A 20811-nucleotide genomic window follows, 5' to 3' on the forward strand; every position below is an offset into this window, starting at 1 on the left:
TGTGTGTTGTGTACGGCGATTTGAAGTCATCAGTTTGTGGCTATACCACTTGTAAAATTGTGCCTTCTTCTCAATTCCCATTTAAAAAAAATAGAAAAGTATGCTTGATTTATTTATTTATTTATTTAGAGAGAGGATACATGCTTGAAGCATTTCTGTAAAGTTTTCCACTGATGTGTCCTCAGCCATACAGAATAACGTGATTCAAAGTAGGAAACTAGTTGCACCTGTTTTATGAAACAAAAGCATATTGAGTTTCTCCAAATAGAAAAGACAAAGAAATTTTCATGCTGACTTTTCTCAGAGAATGACCCTTTCAGCTGGTGATAACGTGTTTCCCAAAAGTAAAGAATTTGTAGTACCTGCTGATAGGACTTCTACGGGTATTTAATGGCTTCTTGAAATTTTTACTGAAATATCTCAACGTACTTTAAACAAATACAATTAGTGAATTATCTTGACACCTCACATTATTGCTTTTATGCAGAACTGAAAAGGTTATAAGAAACCTAACGTAGTTGGTGCAAATCAAACAGAATTGTACTGTGGTTTGGAGAACAGTAATATACATATTGGGTATTTTCAAGCACTCAGTGTTTGTGCCATGCATCACTGTAAGAAAACTTCCCTGAGTACACTCTTTGATGAAAATAACACTATTTTGGTGTATTCATCCATTTTCCTTACGGAGCTTTAATTCCATATGAGGATGTCTTAATCCCCGCCACTGGTCTCCTAATGTCCAGGACGGACAGCTGATGACGCCGTTTTTCTTCTTTCGTTGACGAGTTTACTGGTAATGAATTAGTTAGGCTAAAGTACGACTGAAGTATATCGGCCCGCGTGGAGGTCAATATCTTGATAATATTGCACGGTACGGGTGTATATCATCCTGCCTAAAACTTCACTTAATAAACAACATCAGCGATCTTGGTATCGCTGAAATGACTTTCCTACACTTCAGTGTAGGATACAATCACTAAGCTAAAGTAGGCCTTCGTCTTCCTTTCTCCACCAGTCTTGACACTCTCCGTATGTAAATGACTATCCAGTGGTACCAAATTCGAATGAAAGTGACTCTACAAAACCAGACATTACATGAATACAATTCATATAGCCACTTTAATTTGGTTATTCACTATTTCTCACCTGGTGTATTTTCGCATCTGTTAGCCGAAATACTCGGGGTACCAGAATCGATTGATCACTTTGTCACTTCACAAGTATAAGCCTCACAGTTATAGTATTGAAACAATTAGACACTTCACAACAATGAAAAGGTCTGGGCCACGCTGCCTGACTTACTTCCCATCCAGCATCTGAATATTGCACTGTTGCGGTGCAATACATGGTAGATATTGCACTGGTGTGGGCGTTATCATAATACTGTACTGTTAGTTCAATCGTACATATCCTCGAGAAAAATAAGTCCTAGACTCCCTAGTGTTATACGTCAGCTGACTTTCAAACCTTGACCATGTGACGAGTCAGCTCCATTTAAATTACTTTCACGAATATGAAACTTGTACATCGACATAATAGAACGGAAAACACTTTAATTTGTTACGGAAAGTTTAAATTCTTTCTAAATCAACTTTGATACGTCAAAATACGAAACATGAAAATCATTTCGAGATGGTTTCTTAATTATGTGTCAAAGTAACTCACTTAAAACCGCCTATAAACCACACGAACCAACTGACTGACCAAAGTCTTTCACTTGATTTTGTGTCTTTAAAAATCTACTTTGTCAATAGTCATTGAGGACTTCACGTCGGAATGTGAACAATGTGTTAAAATGCGTCCCCAGAGAAATAAACAAAAAATGTTTCCCTATGACTTGATTCAAACTGTCCAGCACAGCATGAATTAAAGGCTATTGCACGATTTGGACATATGAACAAACTTTGAAAAGAAGTTGCGCTATCTTTTTTCCAAATAATCACTATCGGAAAGGAAAGTGTGAGATAAGCAATGACCAACTTCTCTGTCTATAAGGGTCCGTCAGTAATTATTTTCACGTTGATTAAGTGACGACTTGTACGTACATCTGATTAATCAGAAAACAGAAGAATTTTAAATTTTGAAAAACTACAATAACTTCAGATAATTTGCTTAATCAAGTCTGCGCCTTTTTCAGCAATCATGATGGTTGGTGCGTTCGTATTACCGGAAGTGAGATGAGGCATTACAGAGGCGTCAACCACACGAACGTTTTCCAGTCCTCGCACTCTGAAAGAAACACGATGAAAGACTTGTGTATGGTAAAGATGATTAGAATTTAGACCTATTTTATTGAAAATTACAATATAATCTATAAATCATTATCTTTTCAAATTCGGTGTGATGTTATTTAATATTACTGTTCAGTAAAATGTACCATTTATAATTTGACATTATAATCAGTTCAGCTCAGAAAAAATCGACTCATCAGATACGAATAGAATTGAAACACAGTGGTAGAGATACATTACCTCAGGGCCGGGTTAACCACAGCTGACACATCGTCCTCTGCTCCCATCTTACAAGTCCCCACCGCATGATGATAAGTGAGAGAAATGTGACGGATGACGTGTTCCCAATATTCATCCGAGTCCATTTCATGGGGACAGTTCGGGAATTGGAAATAGGCCGGTGATATCCTACAAGGAAAAAGTGTATTTCAATAGGGCTATCGCAGACAAACTTGACTGATATACACTTTGTGTGTCTCTATTGTATCCTCCTTTACCTCAAAGCCTATCAACGAGCCCATATGTTCAATAGATCCGTACTCCGTACTTCATCAGGGTTCGACTATTTCAAGCGCTTCTCTTCCCCTCTTCAACGTCCCAACATCTCAAACCTTATCTGTACTACAGTCTCATAAAACTGCAATTAACCAGGCAAGATTAAATTCTATAATTATCACCATATAGATAATTATCTTCCTTTGTTATATGAAATGGGTACGTACCCAAAATTTTTCACAGCTTCAGAATTCACCAATTTCTGGATAACACGCACACCCTAAATGAAAACACAACACATGACATTTACTTCTAGTCTCTCTGCAAAAACAAGGCGCCCTAGTGGCCGATTCAGCTTTCCTGAGAATTTTCAGGAATTCTTGCTGAATGTAATCATATATCTTAAAGGGCCTTTAATACAACATTGCAATATTGGAATCACTAAGAGAGGTCGTCTCCATATGTTCATACCGTTATGTAACGTGATTTTGGAATTCTGATTGGTGTGAACATACCAAGGTAAATAAACATTTCACTGAGAAAATGTACAAATCACTCATTTAAAATACTGAAAATATGAATATTAATGACGGTTTCCCAAACTAGCTACATATTAATTTTAAAGGTGACACACTTAGTGGTATCAAGGGAAACAATGTCTTGCGAAAATGAGAAAACTGGACGAAAACATTTCCATTGCGGAATTTTAACCATAAATTGAACCAAACTGAATGAGGTTATTGCTTAAAACTACGAAACTACGAAATTTTTACAGAGGAAAAATTTGAAACATTATGAACAAAATACAGGAAAGAAGCTACACATTTTCATGTCAAAGTAGTCAGACAGCGCAATGTTTTGATTACAAATCAGAAAATGAGCCAATAAGCTCTGCCTTTGCAAATTTTATCATTATTTCCGATTTATGTCACCTGTGGTACCCTAGAACGGAAATTAGATTACTACTGGATTAACATTTTCGGGGAAAAAGCAATCGGGAAAACGTTGAGGCAAACATAAAAGATATTCTCAAAAGTTTAAATTTGCAAAGCTTTTGTTAATTTGAAGTAATTTATTTAGAGCATCCCTATCAAACAATCTTCCAGCGGTATGTGTAAAAGTGATGAAATGAGAAAATTAGCAGAAAATTCTCCATGTGCAAATTCCATCCTTATGTGAACAAAATACATGTAGAATTTTACTGCGTTCGGACAAGCAGTTTAAGATAAATAGAAATAACAAAAATAAGCGAAACAGTACAAACACTTTCTGAAAATGTGCACAATTTTAATCGAACTTTATTGGGGCATCCCTAGAAAGCTGCAGCGCAAATTTAAAAGCAAATTGACATTAAAGTAGCATCATAAAAAAAATGTTTGGGTAAAGAGAATAAAATTAGCCCCGCAATAATTGCATATGAAAATATCCTCTTCATATTGACAAACAGAGTTACAGTCATCCTGAATGACTTCCACATAAAATATAAAATATTTCAGGGCAGTATTTCCTCAGAAGAATGCCAGTCCAAGTTGACGAAGGACAAAGGACGACAGAAGCAAGACGACAGACCACAGACAATGGATGATAGACTCTGGATGCCACGATCACCCTTTCTACCTTAATAGCTATCCGTCTTTGACCTTAAAAGGTCATTTGAACCCAAGGAACTTGTCCAAGCATATTTGGAATGAGCTCAATGATACTAACCTTTATCATCGTTTTGATATCAGACGGGTCCTCGAGGTAGTGAGGATCTATGATTGGATAATCCAGAGGATCACGACTGTGCAATCTCACGTTACCGGTACTTTTAGGATGAAGCAGTCCCAAAAGAAAACTATAGCCTTCTCTGGCGTCCATTTCAGCACAGCTTGAGTGTTCAAGAGTCTCACTAAATCTGTTGACATAAGATGAACAAAGGCGAAGAAGTACGGTAGGCCACTTACATAACCCTGATGCGACCTTAAATTTACGTAATTTGTCGTGATAAGTAGTATTGAAAGTAAATATTTTGCAGCGAATATCCGACCGTTTACGAGAAGGTAAATTATAGTAAGTGCATTGTCCTGTGGTTACAGTTTCGGCAAGTACATTATCCAGCGAATTGAATGCCTCTTAAGGGATATTCTAATATCGATCATAATGTAAGGTCAAGTGCCAGTCGCAAAATTGCCTGCTTTGGAGTACGATGAGGTAAAGGATATGTGGCTATCCGCTATCGTACAAAGGAGCATTTTTGTACATAAGGGTTCATACAAGAGTTTCTCTGTTCAGAGGCATTTCTTGAATCTATTGAAAAATTGAGCCCCTCCTTAACTCCACAAGTTATATATGTCATCGGTAGACTTTTGAAAGTGCCAGGAACGTGCAAAATACTTTATGCTGTGGGCAGTGATGACAATAAAAAAGCACTCACTCATCGCTAAACTTATAAACAGCCTTTTCGTGACCTCCAAATAAATAGTAACCGGAGAAACCCATGATCTGAACATCTGGCCATGGAAGTCCTTCCTGTTGTTGAAATTATTTGGTAAGATTATAAAATTGACAGTTATCATTTGAAGTAGTAATTCATACTCTGTAATATTAGAAATCCCCAACGTTTATTATGACTTAGCCAACACTTATGGATGTAACTAATATGCATGATAGGTATGACAAACCTACCATGTAAACTGTTCTCTGAAAAGTACACTCGTGAAAAACACTTAATGTCAGAATCCACTATAAAACAGCGGAGTGCGCCTTAGTGGCAATTTTTCATCAATACTTGATTGATGTATCGCGCTCATCATACATCATCTAAATACAGCGCAAGTATATTAGCGAACATGACGAGAGTACAGCGCTTGCTTACTTTATCCATATATTTCTATTATCAAGTGCATTTAAATTCATTTGCTTACAAAAAGAATAGCTAAAACAGCAGGAAAACGGAAAACGAGAAATATCGCGAACCATAGATGCCAGAGCGGAACCCCTTACTTGTAGTATGTATTGATACTATGTCAAACATCCCGCCTTTAAATTTTCATCAGCTCCCTAAAAGTAACTCACAATATGTTTGTTTGAAGAAAAGTTTGTAGAGAGTTAACTATGGAGTTTCGCAATCTAGTTCTCTCTTTATAAGCAGATTATACGACCGGTAATACAGAGTATGAACAGATATGAAATGAAAATGCTCACGTTTTCAGTATATATTACAGTTGTCTGTAAATTAAACTTTTGCCATTTGCCATGAGCATGCGTGCGTGAGTGCTTCACGAACTCTACAACGTGTTGAGCGGTCTCAGTCAGAAAAATGTACTTGATTTGATCCTGATGCAACAAGCCGTTTTTGAGATATCGCACTAACAGACAGACGAACACACACAAAAACACAGACAAACAGACACAAAGATACACAGACATCGCTGCGACATTAACTCACGTGTTAACACGCGTGAGCTAAAAAGAAAACTTAACTGAAAATGATCTAGAAGCGTTACTATAGAATGACAGAGAGAAGGCTTGTGCCGCATCATTGAAAATTGTCTGCGCTTCTTTAGGATGATTCAGTCTCTCTGAAACTGAAAGAGAATGTTTACATGAAAGAGTTACACGCAAAATCGTGTATCCATAAGATTCGGTTTGCAGGACACCAAAAATTTCAGTCTTTTACTTTCAGCTAAAAGTGATTTGAACATGTCATCGTTAATGACATAGTCCCTCTGGTTCAAGTATTCTGCAAGCTGTTGATCCCCGTTGCTGACAATTTGGCTCAGTTTTGTTTGTTTGTTTGTTTGTTTGTTATTTTTCTTTTTCTTTATTCTTGATTGGCAAGCAGGTATTTGAAAAATACATAGCACAGTAGTAACTCAGAGACCATATGGCCAGTATAGGCTGCATCAAGAAATACATGATTATACACTGATCATATCGGAAAACAAATTGACACCCGTATGTAAATTAAAAAAGCACATTCTCATTTTACACACATTGATTGAAATCAAACTGTTTCAACGTGTCTGCAAAACATCTCCGGACATAGAAAATTATAAAGAATGGCCACCAGGTGCCAATACTGTATCATATTGGGACACAAGTTGATATACATATATACATCATGGTACAAAGTCTTTGCATTAACAATAATGAAATCTTTTCATACGTGTGACATGGCCCTGGACGTGAAAATGTAAAATGTAACAAAATGACTGCTTTGCAGTCATATTATTGGCCGTATCATGACACAAATTGTCATGATGATGTATGTCACAAAACACTGACTTTATTTATGACATAAGTCAGCGCATATCCGCGTAATGCTCCAAACATGGAAAACAACTTCTAAATGGCCACCTGCTGGCCATATTGGATCTTATCGCTATACCAAATTTGACTGTCATGCATATGTATGTCACAATGCATTGTCCTTGTACGGAAATTGAATGAAATCGGTCCAGGAGTTTCTGAGTAATAGCTAGTTTGGGCGGACGGATACGCGGACGAACAGGGCCTAATCTATTGTTCTCCCAGACTTCATTGCGAGGACTAAATATTGACAAACGACCAAACTTTGACTACATCGTTGTCTAATTTTCATCATTTCCTGTTCTGAAAACGATTGAAAGCACTACGCTTGCGCGAGAAATTTATCATTCAGTCATTCAAATGAAAGTGACATAATCTGGCAATAGCTGGCAATTTCTTAAGACATTCGATGCCTGTAACTGTAAGAAACACCGAGGGATATTTTCGCGCCATTTCGCTATAAAGTATGTAAGCTCTACCTTTCCATCAACAATTTTACCTCTTCGTCGAGGGAAAACCCAGCCAGCCTCTGTTTAATAAACAATATGGAAATTCTACTAAGAAAAACTTGTTTCTACATTTAAGAACACCTTTACTGTAGTTCAGTATACGGCTAGTATTTTGCATACGAACCAAACGCTCCATCTTTAGTTGAAACCTTACCTCGGTCTTGACAAATCCATCTACGTCAGCCTTACGTGTCCTCTCAGTATCCTTTGATAAACAGATGACAAAAATGTGTAGTCAGTAAATCTTTACTTCTTTCTTTTCATTGGAGGCTTAAAGACTGAGCTTTTCCATTGTAAACCTACGTTACGTTACCCGAATAAAATGTGAAATAATTTCTGCACTCAAGTTTTTTAATTGTGCCACTTCCACGGGGGAAGTTGAAATTGAGGTTTAAAAGGGGTTAAACAACAACTTAATGGGTAGAAACCATTAAGATTTGATATCTGAGTGAGTGACTGACAGGTCGGTCGGTCGGTCGGTCGATTGGTAGGTGTTTAGGCGAGTAGGTAGGTAGGTAGGTAGGTAGGAAGGTAGGCATACATAAATGCAATGAGGCCATCGACAATGCGCACCTAAACCTCGAGTTAGCAAACATAGGGTTTTACTTTGCTAACTGTACTTGTTGCTGAAGTTGTTTCTTTCCCTTTCTGTTTCAAACAGTCACTAGCAACACAAGTAATGATTTCTTTGCATTTATGTATCCATGCACGTATATGCATGGTTTATATACGAGCGTATTACGGAAGGACATACGAACATTCATCACATGAGTATAGGCACAGACAAAGAGAAACAGACTGACTAGTAACGGATATTGTTCAAGGCGTGAAGCGGTTACGTAACCCATCCATGTTAGCCTCACCTCAGGTAGCTCTCGCCTCTCTTTTCCGATGAGTGCCGACCATGCATCATTCGATAATTATCGGATTTTCGCCAATTGTCAAGCGAAAGTATGTTCGGCAAAGTTTGTGTTGTTGTTGTCGTGTGGTGCTGAGCGGAATTGCCGTGCTGCCGAAAACGGGAGTGTTTTGAGGTTCAAGAAAGTGAGTATTACCATTTTAAAAATTTCTCTCATATTTTTATGAATATATAATGAGTGTGTTGAACTAAATTCGAAAGTCTGTCTGGTTTAACTCAATGGTTTACGGTCAGTCATACCGCCTTTTACACGTTTGTCAAGGAAGGACATATGTTTATGAATCTGCTGGCGTGTTATGTTTTGATTGGCGTGAAGCAGTGTTTCTGCCCTGAGAGCTCACAAAGTAACTATTGCTTCAACGCGACTGGCAGCACGATGCCATCTCGTCGTATTTTTCGCATAATCTCGTGCAATTATCAACCACAAACAAAGTCTCCAAAAAGTTTAACACCTTTGAAGCTCGTTTTAATATGAAAAGGCCATAGTCTACCGAGACGACCATGGAACAAAAGACATGCCGCGTTGCTAGTCTGTTTCTCTATTTGTCTGTGGTATAGGGATATCGTAACGAGTCTCCTTGAGTGTAAACTATGTTTCCTATGTGGACTGTTGAGCACATGGACTGGTCGATCGACTTCGATTATTAGTTTAAATGTGAATTTAAAATTTTCTCAGGTTATTTTATGAAATTAGTAACTTTGTCATCATTACAAGTGTTCACAACCGTGCAATCATGAATATACCTGAGAAAGGCTTCTATCACTGGCATTGCATCTTATTATAGTCATAACATGATCCTGTCACAAAATACAGGCAAAAAAAACTCATTTTAATTTTCACTGAACTGTGAAATATAATTCTTCATTATATGACGTGTAAATGAAAGAGACACAATAACCTACACAATAATTCAGGCACACATGTATGGACGGATGGATGAATGGATGGATGGATGGACGGATGAATGAATGAATGAATGAATGAATGAATGAATGAATGAATGAATGAATGAATGAATGAATGAATGAATGAATGAACGAATGAATGAACGAACGAATGAATGAATGAATGAATGAATGAATGAATGAATGAATGAATGAATGAATGAATGAATGAATGAATGAATGAATGAATGCAGGCATGAATGCCTTTCTGTCTTTCTTCCATTTTTCTCCGTCTGTCTGTCTGTCTGTCTGTCTCGTCTGTCTGTCTGTCTGTCTGTCTGTCTGTCTGTATGTATGTATGTATGTATGTATGTATGTATGTATGTATGTATGTATGTATGTATGTATGTATGTATGTCCTTGACCTGGTTTTGTCTTCATTTGAGTGCATTCCAAGTTATATTGGTGAGAACTTGCTTGATTCTGATCATTCTTCTCTACATTGAGTATTCCCACGTATAACCATTCTACCATTGGCTTTCCGACACACCGTAAATTCTATAATTTCAAGAGGGCTAACTGGGATGACATCAAAGCCGACCTCCATGTCATTCCATGGAGTTCTTTGTTGTCTGACTCTCTAAATAGCGCGTGTAATATATTCTATAACATTTGTTTTTCTACTCTAAAAGATCACGTTCCTCTTATCCATGCGAAAAAACCAGTTCCACCATGGTTTGATGACGAGGTTTTTGACCTTTTGAAAACAAAGGAAGCATATTGGAGATCTTTAAAGAAAAATCCATCCTTGCACAACCGTGAAAGGTATAATCAAATTAGGTCCTCCTTTAAAAAGGGGGTCAAAGACAACTATGCTATTTACATTAACTCAATTGCAGATGATATACCAACCAATCCTAAGCGTTTTTGGACATTGCTGCAGTCACGTAAGCGTATAAAAGGTTTTCCATCTGTTCTTACGTACAATAATGATTTAAAGGCGAGCTCTGATTTTGAAAAGGCCAATTTGTTTTGTAAATTTTTCAATTCAGTTTTCAATAACAATATTGCTGCTGATATTCCCGATGTTGCTACTATAATTGACGACCAATTTTCTATTGATATTGATGTCGATATGTCAGAAAAGAGTTGCTTTGCATTAGCACCAGCAAAGCTATAGGAAGTGATGACATTCCCAATATGTTTTTGAGGGAATGTGCAAATGAACTTGCTATGTCAATTACCATCTTATTCAATAGGTCTATTAAAGAGGGGATTTTTCCTGATATCTGGAAACGTGCAAACATTATCCCTATTTTCAAATTAGGAAGTCGTTCAAAAGTTGAACATTACCGGCCGATTTCCATTTTACCATGTCTGTCTAAAATCTTTGAAAAGATAGTTCACAGACAACTCTCACATCATGTTTCCAATTCCATATCTACTAATCAGCATGGCTTTGTTTCAGGTAGATCTTGTATCACTAATTTATCTATTCTTATGAAAGATCTCCTCTCAGCAGTTAACAGCAAATCACAATGTGATATCATATATACAGATTTTGCTAAAGCATTCGATAGTATAAATCATAAACTATTACTTCATAAGTTGACTTCTTTTGGTGTCCAGGGCACTTATCTGAAATGGTTTAATTCATATCTTGATAACAGGTTACACAGAGTGAATATAAAAAATGCTTTTTCTGAGTGGACTCCCGTCCTTTCGGGCGTTCCTCAGGGTTCTCACCTTGGTCCACTTTTATTTATTCTTTTCATTAATGACATCTCTGATAATCGTGTCAGATTCGATACTTTTTGCCGATGACATGAAGATTTATCGTATCATTAATTCGGATAATGACTCTTTAATGCTGCAATCTGATATCGATAGAATTGTCAGCTGGTCCGACACTTGGTTATTGAATCTTAATCCTACTAAATGTAAAGTTCTTACTGTTTCATTGAAAAGAAATGTTCATATTTTCCCTTACAAACTCGACACTCATGCATTGAGTAGAGTCAGTAGCATGAGAGATCTCGGTGTTATTATTGACCAAAGATTATATTTTTGTGACCATGTAAATAACATGATTCAAGGTGCTAGAAAAGCTCTCGGTTTTATTATGAGGAATAGCCATTGTATTAACAGTGACCGCGTTTTAAAATTATTGTACTTTACCTTGGTAAGGTCTAAGCTTGAATATGCTTCTGTTATTTGGAGCAGTATAAGTAAACACCAGTCTGATAGAATTGAAAGAGTACAGCATAAATTTTTAACATTTCTTCATAAAAGAATTACTGGTTTTTACAGTGATGACATTGACTCGTTGTGCAATATTTACAATTTACAGTCATTAAAGTCAAGGAGGACTATTTTTGATCATATATTTTTATATAAATGCATAAATGCGAAGTTTAATGTTAATGCTTTAGCTTCATTTTTTAGTCTTCATGTACCAAGGTTTTCAACTCGGCGTACTACTTTGTTTCATGTGCCATTTGGTAGAGTTAATTGTGTTCGTGACTTTTTAGTAGAATACCGAGACAATTTAATTTGCTTTTAAACGAATACAATGACATTGATCCTCTTTCTGTAAATTTAAATGGTTTTAAAAATGCTTTAAAACATTGTTTTCTCAGTATTTCTTAAAGTTTGTTCGTCTTGTCTTTATGTTTTAACTCTGTATCTGTATTTTTACTAACAGTCTTCCATAAATGGCCTCGGCTGTGGAAGTCATTATCAATAAATAAAATAAATAAATAAAATAAAATGTATGTATGTATGTATGTATGTATGTATGTATGTATGTATGTATGTATGTATATATGTATTTTTGTTTGTTTATTTTGTAAAATTAAATAAGATTACTATTCATCTTTTACAAAAGATGGAAAGTAATCTTATCTTATTTTTTTTTCATTTTTGTCTGTATCTTCTTTTGTAGACATCTTTTCACCCGATGAAATTACACTTTTAGGATGAAACATTTCAACTACACTATGTCAACAACAAAAAGCTTACAATTAGATTATATTCAAGTCAAACTACTATTACCTAGCCACGCTCCGAAAAATACTTTGGACTATCTGCAGAACTCTTTGCATTTAAAATGTATGGGTGGTTAATTTCTGACATTGAAAATTTCGAAAGGTGACTTGTTACATGTTCAATGAGGCCAGAGTAAGTGAATTCTTTGTTTTGCGTCCACTGAAATTAACGCAAGGTTGTCGGATAAAAAGGTCAATGACACACAGCAATAAACACTCAGAGACAAGACAAGCATATGCACGTTGTTACAACTATTGATTTGCCTAATTCGACAGTTCTCCACACCGTATGAAGTGTTTTTATGGGCACTTAACGTTTCGTCTGAAATGGCTCTGATACATAATTTGTTAAATGTCAATGGGTCATCATTTACCTGCAAGTTTTCACCGACTGGGAGGCCACACAATACGGGAATTCCTAGTGATTCCAGATGCACCCTAGGACCTATGCCTGACAACATCAGGAGCTGTGGTGAGAATAATTAAATTAAAAATAAATGTTAAATGAAAAATTTTGGACAACGAATTTCAACGAAGAAGATCAAAGTAGAACCCAAAAATGTAAAAGATCCCTGGGGAAAGTCACTGACACCACACTAAAAGGAGACAGTCGCTGGAACTGCGCCTGTGCTTGTTTACAAACAATGTATTTCGTGCACGATATGTAGATGCACCTCATCATCATAGCTGCAACATTTAAATTAAACGATGTAGATTATGACAGACATGTTTTAACTTTCGTCAATCACCATCGTACCTAATAGGGTTTACGTGGGTAGTATGGGTCCTATGCGATCTTTGAGCGCAGTTCCGTAGACTGTATCCCTTTAATGCGAACGAAACTTGTCCTTGTGCGTCTGTGCTCGCAGAAATTGTAGTAATCCTTCCTCATAAGTCGTCTCATCACTACCGCTTATCTTCCCATCTACACGTTTTTTAGATGCTGCACGATTAGCGATTTGGATCACATGATGATCAGGGTATGTTAACTTTTAATGGACTTTTAAAGAATTATTGTACCAGTTCATATAATTAACAGTAAATCGAGCTTAAAAACTATCTACTGTTGATTGACCAATCAGAGTGCTCAATTCAGGGTGTTTTATCTACTCATAAAGCCTTGGTCACCAAATTCCAGAAACGAATGACAGCGCTGTAGTAAAGTACTGTCCAATCAAAAGTGAACATGTCATATTCTGTAGACATCTGGTACGTTTTAATATTCAAATTTGGTAACACAGCGGAAACCAGCTGCAACATAAAATCTGCTGTGCCCTAGGGCATTTATATGATGTACCCTAGGGCATTTATAGGATGTTCCATTACATTGGAAGGCTATTTCACAAATAAAAGTTTTAATTCATATCCTAAACATGTTACATTGACAAAGGTGACGGTTGACGTAAACACATTGAAAACGAAAATATATCAGTTAGGGGCGATAGTTTAAGTCGGATAAAACCCTCGTACTCGGGCTCTTCTGGTATATAAAGTCCAACCCTACGATAAAATGTCTCGGCCTGCGGCCTCGACATTTTATCGTTGGGTTGGACTTTATATAGCAGAAGAGCCCTCGTACTCGGGCTTTATCCTATACTTTTACCTGTGGTGACCCTACGGATCCTGCTGACAGAATGACCTCCTTGCGCACATGGACTGTGTCCTTCTCGTCATTTTTCAGAATTTCCACGGATGTCGCCCTTTTGTCCCGAAACACGATCTCAAAATAAGAAATGCAAACACAATCAGTAAGAAAATGATAATCTTCAAGGGAATAGATTCATTAAGAGCTCAAGAGCTCTGATGATAATCAGAAGAAACAAGATAGCCACGAATAAAAATTGCAGTGCGATTCTTGCTTTTTCGTTGTTCATAAAAGTTAGTGTATTCTGCACTCGTCGTTCCAGCACCAAATCACAGCATCGCACAAGATTAGTCTGCTATCAAATCTTGTCTGCAAAATTCATCTTCACGGCTTGCTAGTAGCTTACTTTGGTTGCGAGAGCATCAGTCCAGATTTTCAAATTTGCTCTTCCCCTTACGTCCTGGTTTAGGAAAGCAACGGATGTACTGCAGCGTTTTCCGTCCTCCACAGTGTACTGTCTGCGTCCGAAACTAACCTGCGTAAAATGAGTGAACAGATTTAAATTTATGTAAATTCTGGAATGTAGAGGCGGTAAACTAATATATCGCCTGTCAATGAGATTTCAGATTATTATTTACCTATTGTCCCATTGAGTCATGTCTTCACACTTGTTTTTATGAGTATTTTGTAATATAGCAACATTCAGGTATACGGTACCTAACACTTTTGAGAAATTTGAAAAATATGAAAATCCATTATCCCAAATTAGTTCCAATCGTTATATATATATATATATATATATATATATATATATATATATATATATATATATATATATATATATATATATATATATATATATATATATATATATATATATATATATATATATATATGGGATTGGAAGCAAGACGGACTTTGAACTACCCAGTTGTATAAGTCATCAGATTGTATTATATATATATATATATATATATATATATATATATATATATATATATATATATATATATATATATATATATATTTGTGTGTGTATGTGTGTGAATATGGTGCACATTCTTCATCGCTTTGTCATTTTCTTATATTACACCAATGTTCTTCAATTTAGTTTTACCGTATTGCTTTTAATGCGTATGTACTCCGAGATAAAGTTAAACCAGCAAAACATATTTTTGATTCTTGCACTTTGCTCTATATACACCATCATACACATCTTGTATTACATTATTATTTTTTTATATTTATCTATTGTCCATGATGTAATTGTCACCTAAAATAAGCATTCAATGAATGCACGATTGAATGTAGTGTATGTGTTTTTGTCTGTGCCTGTGCATCTATACTGTTTTTGAGAGTCTGTGTCACAGGAGAGAGAAGAAAGAGAGAGAGTGTGTGTGTGTGTGTGACAGACAGACAGACATAGACAGACAGACAGTCAAGCACAGAGAGAGATATTTTGCAAGCATGTGTGCCAGAGGGTTCTCTGTGTCCCTTACCTCTGTTAAAATGACATTATAGTCCTTAATTTCATGTCCGACATAAAATTTGGAACAGAAATAACTAATGCCATTTACATATATATGCCCCGGTCATGCCTACTTTCTTACCGGATCAGCACAGTTGCTGACATCTTGTATCTTGAATCCTATTTCACTCGCTGAAAATGTCACACAAAAAGACGAAATCAGTCGACCAGTAGCTTGTACAAAAAAGGGGGTGTGTATGTTGAAACTTGAAAGTTGCAATAAATGATAATTGCCGGCATCAGTTAAGCGTATACATTCAGAAATCAAAGTACAATTACAGCATTCTCAAAAGGGCAAGGCTGTGAAAATATCAGGGCTATGTGGTTGGGGTCCATGTAAGCTGCAAGTGCAGCCAACACTTTCGGAGGGATATATTTGTAATTATTCACCATGAAAAGTACTTTATGACAAGCACTGATGTCTATCCTGCGGAGGATGTGGCTCAATGTTTTTCAGGTGTTTCGTCAAATACTATATCAATTGCTATTTAGCAATATTAAGAAAAATGTTATCATATTTCTGTGGCACATTTCTAAAGAAAACATTGTCAGTAAAGACACAATAATTGTCCGGAAAATAAGTTCTGGCAGCGAGACCAAAGAAATGGTCTGCTAACTCTATGTAGTACACAAATTTAACGAATATTATAGGAACGCATGCCATATAGAACCTGCTTTGAAGCCATCTAAAAGCACCTCTGGATGATACAAAGGATGGGTGTACTCTGTGTATTACCTCCCTCCAGTACGGTTTCGCTGAATTTGCTCTTAATTGAGCCGCTAGATATGGTCAGCAACCCTCCTTTGGAATGATAACCAGATTCGACGTGACTTTCACTGTAAATAAAAATGATACAACATTACAGGGTGGCCAGAATATTTTATGTCTGAAATGAAGACTAATAGTGTTGATTGAAGTAACAACATATATAGAGGTGTCAAAAGGCCAGTGTGCCTAAAGAATTGTGTCTGCTTGCGTTTGGTTATCATAGCACACGAACTTCCAAACCCGGTTTGCTGTTAGTGGAAAAAGTGACTATTTCCTCCGCTTCAAATTTTATCACCGCTTTCTGTCGTCCTCTAAAAACTCACCTAGTGTTGTTTTCTGATTTCAAAAAATATGGAAATATTTTATCATAGCTCCATCCTTCAGCTCCAAGTCGTTCCCAGGAATCAAAGTCTTCTTTGCAGCCTCTCACATACTTCAGCATATTTATACTGCTTGATCCTCCGACAACCTAAGGAAACATTTATTCATCTTCTTGGATGGTTAATTTATAAAAGATCATTCAAATACTCCAAGAGACAGGGGCTTTAATCTGAATTCTAGGGGAGCGTGTGAGAAGCAAATTTTACGCAAAAACGGTATTGGTTCCTAAATGCAGTCTTAGAGGGACACAGTCGCTCTTTTCACACCTTTTTTTGAATTTTGTTTGAATGTATGAAGAGTAGTTCGTGTTGTTTGACTTCTCGAAATATGCTGAAATATTAATCAACTATGCACAATCTCAACTCTGCTTGCAGGCTGAAAAATAAAACATTCAGTGAAACATTGAACGGCTTGTATAAGAAATTAACTTCCGGGCACAGCCACGTTACATAACTGAACATACACTTTTACAAAAGTTTGGACCTCATGCAAGGTTTTGTAACGAAATCTCAAAGGGCGAAAAAGCGATGCCTTTGATGTAGACAAGGATAGCAGCTTTTCCTTAAATTGCAAAGTTTATTTGTAATAGGAAAGTAGGTTTGAAAAGGAAAAGTCCATTTTGTCGAGAGGTCACAAACAAATTCATCCACTTCCTATCAGCAAAGGGCTAACTTCTGACACTTTGCAGTTATGTACCGTCGTCATTTTGTACACTAAGTGACTTTATGCAAGTACCCCATGGTTTCTTGATATCACAAAAAGGTTTTTAAAAAGCGGCATTGTCCCTTTACTTTAATGACAAGAATTTTGTAAAAATTGTACATTTTAATCAAATTTATGAATTTGATTCGTTCAAATTTGGGCTCTTCTGTTTAAAAAGTATCGCTGATTCCATAATAAAATCAGTTTTATTGGCCTTTAAGACAAACTTTAATCAGAAATGGCAATTTTAGTCACATTTCCGAAAAATATGATTCGTTCACATTTTGGGCTCTAGAAACCCTAGTTATGATATGTACAAACTGTTACTGATTAAAAAACATCAATGTCATCAACCTCACTCCAGCGGCACTGTCATTTCTCACCAACTCTATAATCACATTCAATAAATCTTACATTATGATTCAGAGCCCTTTTACAGATACTTGGATCGCCGTAACCTCAAAATGCAAAGTAATGGCACTGGACTTAAAATGTTCATTTTCAAAGTAGTTTCAGTGGGAAAGTAGAGCGCGATTGATGTTCCGGTCACGAAGTCGCCATACATTCCAGGTCATTTTCACGATTAACATATCATTTCTCATTCCTGGACATGTAAAGTATTTGGAAAACATGTCTTTTGAAATGGTGAGACAGAATTACAGATGAAACATTTACGAAAATGGAAGGTATCCAATCAGCATTGTTCATCCATCGCGCACTCTCATGTTTTCCGTATGGCACAACTGGACAAATGTTTAATTTCTCATGTACTTATAACTGTTAATTATTCTATGCAAAGCTTTATTTAAATAGAATCAACTGAAAGCCCTAGTTAAGTATGTGTTATCCAAGAAGATTTGGTAACGCCTGTCTTTATGAACTACATTTTCGTTACAAATATAAAACAAAGCTTCGTCAAAAAGTACAGACACGATAATACAATAAAAAAAACGCGTAGGCAAAGATCATCGATAAGATGTAGACTCATAAATTAACCCCTAAATGGAGAAGGTCACAAGGTCGTCAATACGCCCGTCGAGAAAAGAAGTATGGTCCGACAATGACAATTTATTCTGAGATTTATTATTTTGCATTCTTTCATTTTCTACTCTTACAGTTCTCTCCGAAATCATTTGACCAATCATCTTCTAAGTGTTACTTACATGTATGATCTACTTTTCACGTCTCATACTAATATGATTCTGCTCCTAACGTTTCGTTTGTGACAAATTTTAGCCGTCTTACCTTCCCTTTGTTCCAATTAGAGCGTTGATCTTTCATAGCAAGGCAAGCGTGTTTCTGTGGAACAGTCTGCAAAATGAGAGCGAATGCGATCCATTGTAATTTGACAAAACTTTCTCAAATGCCATGAACAATACAGAGACTTGACGTAAATTACCGAGCGACTCCGGGAAATTTTAACCTTTCGAACTTCCCGATCCTCATAGGTCTCAAACAGAATTTATGACCCAACCTGACCCAGCACCAGTAATGTAATCCTGAACGGTTGTCTTCGGACTGCACGGTAGCTGAGTACACTTTTTACTTTATTACTGTTCATAGTAAGTGTATGCTCCTGGCCTTTGAAAAGGGTTCAGGGAGGGCATGCCTTACCTGATATGACCAGTCGATCTCTGAGTTCAAAAGACATCTCACCATGGATGGTGTATGAATTTCCGACTTGGTATCATCGGGGCCGGCCTCCAACAGTAGAACACTGATGTCCTCGTCCTCTGTCAACCGGTTCGCGAGAACACAACCTGCACTGCCAGCGCCAATAATAACATAATCATAGACGTTGCTTTCTTTATTAGCAGCCATGTTGTGAGCAACTGTTTGCATGGGTGTTCGTTCAAAGGTCAGGCATTGGCAACCGATGACGCACTGGCACTGTAAACACTGCGACCTTTGATAATGACAGCAAGGTCAATTGTCTTGCAGTGACTGAACGTTTTTGTCCGTCTGACCTGGCAGCTGTATGTACGCTTATTGTTGGATGGTTCAGTGACGACTGACCCTTTGTCTCATACTTCGGTATATCTTGACAAGCTGTGTAAGCTAAGACACACAGAACAGTGCAAAGTTCATGACATCTAGCTTGACACGTGATGCATCATTCTTTTTATAAAATTGACAGTTGAGTAGCCCACCAGTCAAAATTCTAACGTGAATGATTATTTCGGAAAGCCATCAACTCTTTTCTAGAAAAGTGGTCGACAAATATGCAATTACTCATGCAGTTGATTACGATAACTCCGTTGACTATTCACAGCAACTAAGGGAGTGTATTGTGTGTAATCTAATGATAACGGTAATAGATTCAGCTAACCAACTGGATAATAGCTTCCGAGATGCTGCACATTAGCCCCGATCACTTTTTTATAATGCCGAGTTCATATTAATAATATATGATCATCTAACGTTTAGTGTAAGTTGACCTCAGTATGGTTTACGTGTGAATGAAATCCACAGGAGCTATTTAAGTCTGATCATCAGTTTGCATTGATGAGCTGTTTACAGTTATGTGTTGAATAGTAAGTGCATTTAGTTTATAACCACTCTACCATACCTGTGGTTGCCCTGACAGTAGCGTCAAATGAATTAACGACATTTGGTTATTGTCTCTGGATGAAAGTTTAGAACTTATAACCTGAATCAGAAATCGATGGCATGATTATCTACCCCACATTATAATTATACACGTGCGTCTATAACCTATGGAGTTTCGTCATACCGTAAGTTTAGGTATCAGAGGGCGCGGAGTCCAATAACCTCGACGCAAAGTACAATAGCTTACGGTGTTATTGGACATTATTTGACCTTTGACCTCAAAATACCTTTACGTCAACGCGGGGAAAAGGAGGGATGGTTTTAAATTTTTAATAAAGAATATACTTCTAAACATTCAGTACTTCACGAAGTTAATAGTGGTCAAATCTAAACCTATGAACTGCGCTGCGCTGGTTGGAATTTCCTCCTGAGCGCTCAGTGGGACCGAGATTGCTCAGTGCAGTTCGTGACGGGCATTTTCAAAAAGTGCTTTAATTTTGACTCTTTCCCGGTAAAATTTGAATAAAAAGGGTACATAATAATAAGGTTATTCACAAAATACCGGGATTTATGTCCTCGTAAATCGCTTTTTATCCTCGAAGCTACGCGTCTCAGACAATACCTCTGCTGCACGATGCACTCGAACATAAATCCCGGTATAACCTTATGTTATTCCCTAATATTTTTCTTCGCTCAGCGAGCAGAAATATGACATTGTCACCACTTGTCTTTGACTCATGGTGATACGGACATTACACCATTAGTATTTTCCAAGCTGAACGAAGAATAATATACTTATCACGTGCACAGGCCAAGGGTTATTTTTGCAAAATCAATGTAATTTTCTTACGCGATTCCATCTTTGAATTTTAATTTTTGGACTACTTATGGAATAAAATCAATACGCCGCGGGC

General features: G+C 36.8%; 1 protein-coding gene across 1 annotated transcript; it reads right to left on the reverse strand.

Moving 5' to 3' along the window:
* Nucleotides 1-1536: 1536 nt before the first annotated feature.
* LOC139120437 (alcohol dehydrogenase [acceptor]-like) lies at nucleotides 1537-19402 on the reverse strand. Its single transcript, XM_070684839.1, has 15 exons — nucleotides 18962-19402; nucleotides 18593-18658; nucleotides 16588-16733; nucleotides 16232-16332; nucleotides 15578-15627; nucleotides 14374-14502; nucleotides 13986-14102; nucleotides 12757-12849; nucleotides 9195-9248; nucleotides 7686-7736; nucleotides 5146-5240; nucleotides 4437-4626; nucleotides 2957-3009; nucleotides 2475-2642; nucleotides 1537-2232 (listed from the first exon to the last, which is right to left on the reverse strand). The coding sequence occupies exons 1-15, from the start codon at nucleotides 19187-19189 to the stop codon at nucleotides 2103-2105; spliced, it is 1671 nt and encodes a 556-aa protein (XP_070540940.1). The 5' UTR covers nucleotides 19190-19402; the 3' UTR covers nucleotides 1537-2102.
* Nucleotides 19403-20811: the final 1409 nt, after the last annotated feature.

This window comes from Ptychodera flava, chromosome 20 (assembly GCF_041260155.1).
Source record: "Ptychodera flava strain L36383 chromosome 20, AS_Pfla_20210202, whole genome shotgun sequence".
Lineage (NCBI taxonomy): Eukaryota > Metazoa > Hemichordata > Enteropneusta > Ptychoderidae > Ptychodera > Ptychodera flava.

What these genes read in the sequence shown, in the direction of transcription:
- LOC139120437 (XM_070684839.1), bottom strand. Translation starts at nt 19,189, where the DNA reads ATGCAAACAGTTGCTCACAACATGGCTGCTAATAAAGAAAGCAACGTC. An exon ending in CTGATGCTCTCGCAACCAAA is followed by an intron (nt 14,103 to 14,373) that starts GTAAGCTACTAG and finishes TCTTATTTTGAG; the next exon opens with ATCGTGTTTCGGGACAAAAG. An exon ending in CAGTCGGTGAAAACTTGCAG is followed by an intron (nt 9,249 to 12,756) that starts GTAAATGATGAC and finishes ATTTTGTGACAG; the next exon opens with GATCATGTTATGACTATAAT.